The sequence below is a fragment of the Malus sylvestris genome, chromosome 1, assembly GCF_916048215.2.
Source record: "Malus sylvestris chromosome 1, drMalSylv7.2, whole genome shotgun sequence".
In the NCBI taxonomy this organism is placed as follows: Eukaryota; Viridiplantae; Streptophyta; class Magnoliopsida; order Rosales; family Rosaceae; genus Malus; species Malus sylvestris.
Genome location: NC_062260.1, coordinates 29,259,606 through 29,269,999, shown reverse-complemented (window position 1 = coordinate 29,269,999; position 10,394 = coordinate 29,259,606). Strand labels below are relative to the sequence as shown.

The following is a 10,394-nucleotide window of genomic DNA, read 5'->3' as shown; positions in this document are numbered from 1 at the left end:
TTGTTCTTTAAGTGGGTGGTCCTTTGAAGTTACGCCGATGTGACCTAATTAAATGTTTATTAGCCGAGAAGATGTAGGTTCGAATTTTCTCATGTGGCAACAAAAATGTTGATTAACTGATATAATAGTTGACATCCAAAATAAAAGAGTGAACTGCCATGGCTTTGCCAGCTGATTCATTTAAAAAAAAAAAAAATCATGTGGTATCAAAATGTTGATTAATTGATTTATAACAAAAGACCTTTTATTATTGTTGTACAACACATTCTAATTGTAATTCGACGTTTTTTCTGGAGTCTCATCCTCTCTCACTTTCTTTTTAAAAAATGTCAACACAAGATATTGACGTGATTTAATCATGACCGTTTAAATAAAAAAGGAAGAAAAGGAAGAAGAATTTGAAGGGAAGGTAATCGTACTCAATTTTTTCTTTTTGCTTTGTGGTCTAAATCTGCACTTCAAGTTGTACATTAAACTCCAACAAAAAAATTGTACACTAAATGTCTGACCATGATTTTCAGATTTGGTTCCAACACTAACAAAACCAAAATTGTCCCGGAAAAATAACATAAAAAAACAATTATAATTTGGATTAAAAATATGAACATGGATCAAATGAATTTGTGCAATTTGCTGGTCACGAGACTGACGACCGTGGTTAAGATTTGGGTTTGGAAGTCCAATCCGAGCGCATAACCAGGCCGCCAGTCTAATGAAGAGCATTTCTATGGGCTTGAACTGGAATTCATGATATATGGAAAGCAATTAAGTAAAATACTATTATAATTACACAGCAAAAAATATTTCGTTACAAGGGAAACATCTAGGGTTCATTAGAAAAAACAATTCTCAGGGCCCGTGTATTACATCATGTGTTTGATTTCTAACGCTCTTGAATACACAATGGTGGCTAGGTGAGGGATGAAATGCTTTGCCATGGCAGTCCATCCTTTTTGGGAGTTAGTAAAAAAGAAAATTCTATACCACATCTAGAAGGGGAAGAAAGGAAAACATCAAATATTCATGCGTACGAATTAATAATATCCAGGTTCTCATTTTCCTCTTCTGAATTTTTCCATATCTGTGTACTTACCCAAAAAAGAAAACAAGATTTCTTGAATGGTGAAGTGGGCCATCATAATTCTAACTAGAACATCAAGTAATCTTCCTCATCGTCATCATCGAATGTATTGTGTTGTAATTTACGTCCAATATTAATGGTTTTCCTAATCAGCCGACACAATTATCTGCACCCCCTCCGCCGGCTTCCGCTTCCGAATCAAGCGGCAGCGATCTTCTCCGGCAGCTAACGAGTCTGCGATGGGCTTAATGACCAAAATGCCCTGCCCCACGGCTGCACAAATTAGCGTCGACAAAAACGCAGCGAATGAGAGGGCGGTGAACGCCGGGTGGTCCGGCTTCCACAACACGGTCATCCCCATGAGAATAATCTGCAGTGGTAGTGGCACCAATACCGTGGCGGCCAGGGTGTAAATCCTCAACCTCAGCCCCTTGTTGATCACCAACGACAAAACCCTCCAGCACGAAAACAAGAACCACATCGAGTACGCGCCACCGAACGCGGCGAACATGATGGTGTTCAACAAAGGGTATGTGCATGAAACCATGCTGCTGCCGTACTCGACCTTCTGGACGACATAGTTCCGTACGAAAATCTCCGGCAGCGGCAGGTGGAGCTTGTGGAACGGGTGGAAGAACAGGAAGAGGACTTGCACCAGAAGCATGGGGAGACACGTGGCGAGGACGAATGCGATGGCCCAGGAGACATTGGGGGTCTTTCTTTCAGTGGAGGCATCGACAAGGAATAGCAGGGTGACGAGGAAGGCAGGCTCGAATAACCCTAACGAGAGCGCCACGTGGATTTTGCAAAACTGGGGCTCCTCGAAGGAGGCGAGGACGGAGAGGAAAGGGTAGAGGTAGGTGCGGCGGAGGGTGGGGATTCGGAGGAGCTCGTTGAGGGACCAGAAGATGATGAATATGACGAGGAGGAATCGGACGGTCCAGAGGGAGTTGAAGTGCCGAAGGTGGAGGGCTGTGCGGGACTTTAAGCAGAGGTTGAAGATGAAGGAGATGGAGAGGAGGGAGAGGACGATGAGGGCGGAGATGAATAGTAAGGTGGCAACGTCGAAGGCGGAGTCGAGGAATGGCGTTGAAGGAATGAAGAACATCGAGCGAAATATCAATTGGATTGATTAACTAATTAATTAATTTGTAAAACAAATTAATTAATTAATTAATCAATGAATAATATTCTATCTCTCTCGATCGCTCTGATGATCTCGATGAAGGATGGATATATCGATTTGCTATATAGCTATGACAAACCCTCCTTTTGTTTGTCCTCCTTTTTGTATATATCGATATCGAATATACCGATGGTTATGAATATATCTACTTTTTTTTAGTATCGATATCGATATATTGCTACCTAACCACGGCTACGGTAAAACAAGGGGAGATGTGATTAATATGGTTGTACAAAAGTAAGGGCGGTAATAAGGCTGCTGGCCGTGGCGGTGAGAGACGCGGCGGAAGGTGGTGGGACTGGAGATTATGCATGGAATGGGAATAGTGAACAGATATAGGATAGAGTACTTGGGAACAATATTGGAGGAAGTAAAGGTGTAATATGGAAAAACTGAGGAAGAGGGCATTAGGGGGTGGGTGCGGGTTACGTCGGAGGAGTATTTGGGGAGAGAAGGGTTGAGACTTATTTCTCTCCCCGATTTCCCTACCGGCGGGAAACAGGCTTGACAGCCTGCAACGAAGGAAGAGCGATCGATGATTTGGGGTCTAGAAACTTTAGTTAGAGAGAGGAGGGAGAATCAAGGGAGGAGGAGAAATGTGGTGCAATGAGATGTCTCCTTCCATTTCGGCCTTTTACGGTTAGAATTTAGGAGTTTTGGAATTTAATTTGCATCTTTAATTATTATTTTGTGTTTGCATAATAAGACTTAGATATGAGCTGTACATCTTTATTTTTTATTTTTTTGGAATTTATTATGGACATTGTTTTTATTATTTATTTTTAAAATGTTTTGAGATTAAATTCTATTTTTAAGAATTTAAATATTGTTAATTAAGAAGATACAGCTCCAAACCAGATATTCTAGGATTTTTATCTTTTTTTTGCCGATTGTAATTGGATTAACACAGTTGAGTATGATCTGCATGACAACTGAGATGGATTGTCTTAAGCATATACCACTCCACCATTGGGTAATTTCATGCCTAATAAGATTTATATGCACAAAAAGATAAATGATACTTGCAAGTAAATAAGTGTACAGCTAGCAGCTAATTTTGTACATTTGTAGGACTAGAAGTCTATACTTAAAATCATCGCAACCATACACCAATAATTGGAAACTCCTGATCAGTTAAATGGTCACGTCCTTAATTATTATTGTATATATTTTCAAGTAAATTGTGAATTTTGTTACAATACTTACAAGTATTTAGTATAATCACAACTGAAAGTTTTTTTTTTCTTTTCTGATCACAATTTAACAGTTAAATTTGCTGTAATGATATTTAAGGAGTATATATGGTGATATTACTAAGTACTTGTAATGTAGCAAGTCCCGAGAGTAAAGCAACCAGTGCACTGCAGAAATAAAACCCAAAATTTTTCTTTTGGCGATCCAAAATTAGTGCAATATATTAATTGAGTTATGTTCATCTATTACATTTGGCCGAATAATGGAAATAAAAAGTGCATTAAGGCATGATGCTTCATCGACTCACTTGACTGCAGTCCGTAGGTGTGGCAATATATATAAAACCTACATTTCCAGCAATCGCTTTCTGTAACTTGTGACAATATGGCAATACGAAGTTTTTCTTTTTAATTGATTTGTTTCGCACATTGCGCACCTGCAAGTGCCACCCACTACTCACCCTATTATGTATATGAGCAATTTCCTATACAAGAATACGATGTTGTTTCTATGTCATTATCTTCCATTCCTCCAAGACAAAGGAGTCACCAGGAAACTGACTAACTAGAGTCTATAGCTCCTCTAGGCCCCAATAGACTGAATTAGTCCTTCTACCCGCGCAAAGCGCTAGTTGAGCTAGGAGTTTCAAGCGCTAAGTCCTTTTTCCTTCGGAAAGTCATTTCAGGCAAGAAAACCAATCAGGGAGGAAAGAAAGTCAGTTGCTCTGCAGCAATACGAACTCGATCTGCTCCTACCCATTGGGAGGCACTATAGCATGTTGGGAAAAGCTACTTTACTAGCCGGTACCAGTGGTGGTGTCATAGACGTAAGCGCTGTTGTCAGAAAGAGTAAGGACTAAATGCCTAGAGTCAACCGCTGGTGGTTCAGGAAGTGAATTAGATTCTTATGTACATTTTACTATAATCATGCAGACGTTACATATACATTCTCAGTATGTACACATTTTGTGTTTCACATGCAGTACATGCTTGATCAATGCAATAACTAATCCCAGCTCCCAATAAAAAGAGAGCAACTACTGCACTGCAAAATTTGGTCGGTTGGTGCATACAACCCACAGCTAGTGCAGGCATTCTTAAAGAATCGCTATTGAGATTTATATATCTTTGTACAACTAAAACCAGAAAAAGTTGCTTTTGGCGATCCCGAAAACTAAATAAAAAGTGCATTAAGGCATGATGCCTCATCGACTTGACTGCAGGCGGCAATATATAAAACCTACACTTCCAGTGATCATCAGTACTTTCCTTTCCACCCATAAGATATAAAGTCTTTTTCTTTTTAACTTTGTCTCGCACATTGCACACACCTGCAAGGCTGCACCCCACTACTCACAATTGTCAAATATATATTTACTAGGTGCGCGGTTTGTGGCCTGGCCCAGACCTTAGACAGTACTACTAGCTAACGAGCTTACCAACCTTTTTATATATGAGTAACTGAGAAATGTGCATGAAATAGTTTATTAGAAGGGAAGAGGTAGTTTATTAGAAGAGAAGAGGCGAGTGTTTGTGCTCAATGCATGCTCATGCACACGTTATTGGAAACAATAAAACCATATATTTTTTGTCAAACAAAACATAAAACTATTGAAACACACATAATTGATACATTTGGGATTTTGGCAACACTCTCTCTAGTCTCCAATAGAGGTGAACTTTATTATTATGTGTACTACTTGCTCTAAGAAGTGTATCAGTTTCATGCGTGTCCAAATAACATCACTTTGTTTTAAATAGTCACATCCTAGAAAAATAAACACGTAAACCGACTTGGTATATTCTGAAAAATGGAAGTGAATGGATTAGATTTTAGTGGCTGCTTGCTAGTTGTTACAATAACCAACCGTCACTACAAGAAACTATACCATAGCAACTGACATTAGTTTCATAAAATGAGATGGTGAAAAGGTCTATCAATGGCCACTGATAGACCTTTTACCACCCCGATCATTCATTGATATAAGCCTTTTGCCAAGCTTATAACTAAGATCAATGGCCATATATTGTTAGCTTTTTGTTGTGATTAGTATACAATGTATAGTCTTGCCAACCTAACAACGAAGGTTCGAATTAAACAGGATGGGATATTGGAATATCAGTCAAACAGATCATAAGGAAAAAACTAGCTACAATTTGAACTGTGGAAGTCCATAAATGGTTGATTGGCGATCACCAATATAATTGTGCAATGAGGATCATAAGGAAAAAACTAGCTACAATTTGAACTGTGGAAGTCTATAAATGGTTGATTGGCGATCACCAATATAATTGTGCAATGAGGAGATCATGCTGTAAATAAGTTGAAGAAACTGAAATAAAAATAACCTAACGAAGCTGTATTTTCTGGTAAAGAAATGTGTTTTCTCTAGCCTTCTTTCTAACTGAAATTATTTTTAGTTGATCTAACACAACCTCTCCCAGATTTCCATACACAGATACACGCACGCGCGCGCGCACACACACAACTATATCAGGAAGATAGATGACATGCATTGTAAAGAAATATATGTTCAAAAGATGAAAGAAATACCTCTTTTACAAAAGCAAACTGATCACAATAAAGAGGAATCAATACTACAGAATATATGTCCGCACTCTGATCGGTGCCGATATATCTTCACGGAAATTCCATATCTACGCAGAGGATTCGAATTTCGAATCCCTAAGTCACTAAAAGTATATATCAATACATTATTCAATGGAATAAATAATATAGTGAGATCAGTAGAATATTAATTAGTAAAGCTGCTGAGAAGGGTGGAGATCAATATTATCATATACTGATACCGTGAATACAAACAGCTCTGCAACTCCACCCGCCGCCCACTACACTATATACAACGAAAGCAATTATCCAGATATAACCGTTATTAATTTTGTAATTAGGTAACGGATCCAGATTATCCAATAGATGAAAACCCTAATTTTGATTGGTCTTAAAAAAGAAAAGAAAAAACCTAGGGAGGTTTAACCCTAGCTAAGGCCAAAGAAAAGCACACGGATTGGAAACCCTAATTAGGGTTGTGCCCATCATGAGAAAAGATCTATCCAATGATGAACAAAAAGGAAGGCTGACAGAAATTCACACACACAGTATTAATGTTGAAAAACTTGAATCATGAGTCAAACGCAAATGATAGATTTTTTTCTCTTCTTTCATACCTGTAGTAGTGAAGTACGATCAAACTAAGCCCGCATCATCATTAAATCAATCTGTTAGATGATCAACATAAAATAACCAAAAAAAATCTTGGGATTAGTTAAAATTAACCTACCTGAAGATCCATCGATCATCTCTCTGCAGGGGATCGACATCTTGACGATATTGGCGAACTAATATTTTACGAAGAGAGATGCTTGGCAAATTAGATGGAAGCATTAGTTGAGGGGAATGAAGCCTGGTCCGAGGAATTGCTGACTTATTAGCCTCGTACCAGACAACATTCCCCTCAAAACGATAAGCTTCCTTTGTAATATATAAACTTCGACTGATCATCATCATCTATTATACGGCCGGTGTTCTCTCATTCGGATCGCGTTTTTCCAAATGAAACAAAAGGGGAGAGAGTACTTTTACTTCTTGAATGAAATGAAATGAAATCATAATAAATACATGATTATTAACAAGTATAATCATTTGGTTTACTTTACGAGAAAGAAAAGGAAAAGAAAAGAAGGGCTGCACATCGAGAGAGTAGGTGCGTGGGCCCGATAATTGTCAACTGTGTTGGTTTCTGGAACCAGCTGTAAGGTTGGGCAATTGGGATCAGGATACTCTCCTAAGCAAAAGGTGAGAATCCTTCTGATCAAGCTCATCGGATCGTTAAAATTTTATCCAACGGTTATAAACAGGAGAGCTCTTTAAAAGTTATAATAATTATAATCGTTGGATAAAATTTCAACAGCCCGATGGACTTGGTCAGGAAGATTCTCACTCCTTGCTCAGGAGAGGATCCTGATCCGGGTAACTGGGGTAACACCATGTGTTCATAGCTAGGCACACACTCACATGTAACGAATACTGTAATAGATATATGAATTGGGTGGGCACACTCTGTTTATTTCATAAGTGAGAGATATTAAATGTTATTCTTTATCAAGCGAATTTGAACTAAACTATCACAGTTTATTCTAAATTTTTTCTTTTTAATATAAAAATATTATTTGTATTAAAAAAAATTGAGTCAACCATTAAAATTAAATCCTCATCTTATTATGACTATATCATCTTTAAATTCTTTAGTTATTATATTTTTTACCTAGAGTGATAAATTACACAGGAAAACTAAACAAAATACTTGAAGCCAACTCCAATAGTAATATGGAAATTGTTGATACACAAAATCAATGAAGACTTTGGAACAATGTAAAGTGTCAAGTTTGTGACATTCGCTTGGTTTCTCCGAGTCACTAGTGAGGATAAATATGTAAAGAGATAGAGATAGAGAAGCAAATACAAGATGTACGTGGTTCACCCTCAGTTTGGTTACATCCACGGGGTAGATGAGTTCTCATTAATAGTGGAGGGTTTACACAAATACATAAGTTTAAGAATAATCATCATTAATGAGTTCTAATGACTGGTTTAAGTACAATAATGACATTAGAAATTAATTGTAGGAGAATGGTCTTCTTTTATAGCTGAGGAGAGTCTCCAACTTTTGTCTGCGGTCGATGTGGGACTCTATGAGCTTTATTTTGACGTTGACATTTGTCGTGCTGTGATTGGCTTCCTGGTTGGAGGGAAACTCTTGTGCTTTGGCAGGGGTGCCTTAGTATGAACCCCTCAGTGGGTCCTTGAAGGTATGACGTTGACCGGTGCTTGATAGTTTCGGAATTGGTCAAGTATGGTACAAACATAATTAACAATCAAGAAAACCTCAAACGTCTTAACATATGTGTTTATCATCTACCACAACTCCAATATATAGAAAATATGGAATTCACCATCAAGGAATTTTAGTATAAACGATGATAAGGCCCGTGTATCTCCATGTTTCTTGTCACAATTAAGGGTGGTCGAAGTTAATTTTTATGGAGATTATGGGATGGATTTCGTCATATCCATAACTGTGCATATGAAATGCTTGAAGCTCAAAAGTTTTTACTCAGTTTTCTTGTGATTATGGTATAATTGGTGATCGAACAAATTAAATGGTTTTTTTAGAAGTTGAAGATTCTTCAACTTGTCCAAAGGGTGTGAAAAAGTGGATGCCAAACTCTAATTTGCGTCTTGATTAAAGGTAAAATGTGTTTGCTTCTCCTTCTAAGAGAAGCGTTTTTATTAGAGACACTTATGAACGAAAAAGCAACTTAAAAATAATTTTCAAACGGATTCTACAATTGATTATTGAGTCTTATATCCAACTCGTCATTCATGGAAGTCGAATTAAATAAAAATTTTGACTTATATAGAAATGTAGATTTACCAATAAGAGAATCTCATTAAATCGTAATATTAATTGAAAAATGAACAAAACAGGACCGAGAAATCTAAGAAAAATGCCAGATTTAAAAGGCCCATATGGAAAGCCCATGAAAAAGGCGCATATATAATTGTAGAACCACCTCCCTCTCTGCTCTCATATCTGTTTCCTGGAGACCGGAGAGACTGGAGACATTGGAGCGACGGGAGAGTGCCAGTGGGGTGTCCTGCTGGCTGCTTGTTCACTATTTCTAAATTAATAATTTGGAATTCTTCAGCTGCGTCTTCGACTTGAAATTTCTAAACCGTAAGCTCTTTCTGGGTTAATTTCTATAGCGTAAGTGACTCAATTTTGTTCCTTTTTTTTTTTTTATGAAAAAATTAGGTGAGCTAATATTGTTGAATAACCGAAGATGAATAATATCTGGAAACAGGAAAGCTTAGCAGCAGCAACAGAAGCTTGAGTGATTTACCTGACGACATTCTTCAACTCATGATATCCTACTTCAACCCTAAAGAAGCAGTTAGAACGAGCATATTATCAAAAAGGTGGAGATACGTCAATCCCATCATTGACTTGCGTAAATTCCCCTTCAACCGGGATCGGAAGATAGAACAGTTTTCAGATTATGTGGATAGGGCAATTTTTCTTCAACATTTCGTAAAAAGCTTCCATGTTATAATTATATATCAACACTACGATTAAGAAGCTATGACCTCTGTCATTATGCGTTGGATCAAAGGTGTAGATGCGGAATGTGCAGGATTTATCTATCTACATTGATGAAAACATTTACGGAAACAAAATACTGGATGCAGAATTACTTGCGTTGCTTTGCTGCTTGTTTTCTTGCGAATCACTTGTGCATTTAGATCTATGCATGCCTAGTGTCTTCTAACGTCCCCCTACAACATGTTTTTCCAGCCTCAAAACCTTGGTGCTCAAGCTTGTTAAATTCTCGGATGAACAATCGACCAATCAATTATTTTCTAGCTGTCCAGTCCTTGAAGATTTATGCTTATCAAAATTCCTGTTCTTGCCGAACGTCAGGATTGTCAATATTCGTGCACCAAAACTTTTTGAGATTGACCGTACATTAAGATTATTTTGGAAAGGGGTGTGATATCCACACATCTCTTTTTACTTTTTATACACCCTTCTTATTTTCGGCCGTCGGATAAGAGGAATTGAAGAAGATCAAAAGACAGAAATTAACAAGGGGTGTGTGAGAAATAAAAAGGGGTGTGTGGATAGCACACCCCTTTTGGAAACTTCGATCATGGTTGTCGGGTCATGGTTCATGGAACTAATCTCAAACATTATACATGCTCTGGTAGATTCAAAAATGAGCATTACTTGTACAATCAATCCTCACTTGAGGAGGCATGCATTGAGTGTTATGTAATAGGTGATAAAGTTGCTACCTATCGAATTTATATGCTTCTTGGATGTCTCTCTAATGTAAAAAAAACTCGATCTTAAGG

At 37.7% G+C, this 10,394-nt stretch overlaps 1 protein-coding gene and 2 long non-coding RNA genes across 3 annotated transcripts; 1 reads left to right on the top strand and 2 right to left on the bottom strand.

Moving 5' to 3' along the window:
• Window positions 1-765: 765 nt before the first annotated feature.
• Window positions 766-3,062, bottom strand: LOC126625022 (uncharacterized). The gene has a single exon (XM_050294102.1). The coding sequence runs from the start codon at window positions 2,187-2,189 to the stop codon at window positions 1,227-1,229; it is 963 nt and encodes a 320-aa protein (XP_050150059.1). The 5' UTR covers window positions 2,190-3,062; the 3' UTR covers window positions 766-1,226.
• Window positions 3,063-4,350: 1,288 nt separating this feature from the next.
• LOC126625156 (uncharacterized) lies at window positions 4,351-7,183 on the bottom strand. Its single transcript, XR_007624346.1, has 2 exons — window positions 6,760-7,183; window positions 4,351-6,315 (listed from the first exon to the last, which is right to left on the bottom strand). It is a non-coding gene; the product is annotated as an uncharacterized LOC126625156 (long non-coding RNA).
• Window positions 7,184-9,077: 1,894 nt separating this feature from the next.
• On the top strand, window positions 9,078-9,716 carry LOC126625150 (uncharacterized). Its single transcript, XR_007624344.1, has 2 exons — window positions 9,078-9,246; window positions 9,344-9,716. It is a non-coding gene; the product is annotated as an uncharacterized LOC126625150 (long non-coding RNA).
• The last annotated feature ends 678 nt before the right edge of the window (window positions 9,717-10,394 follow it).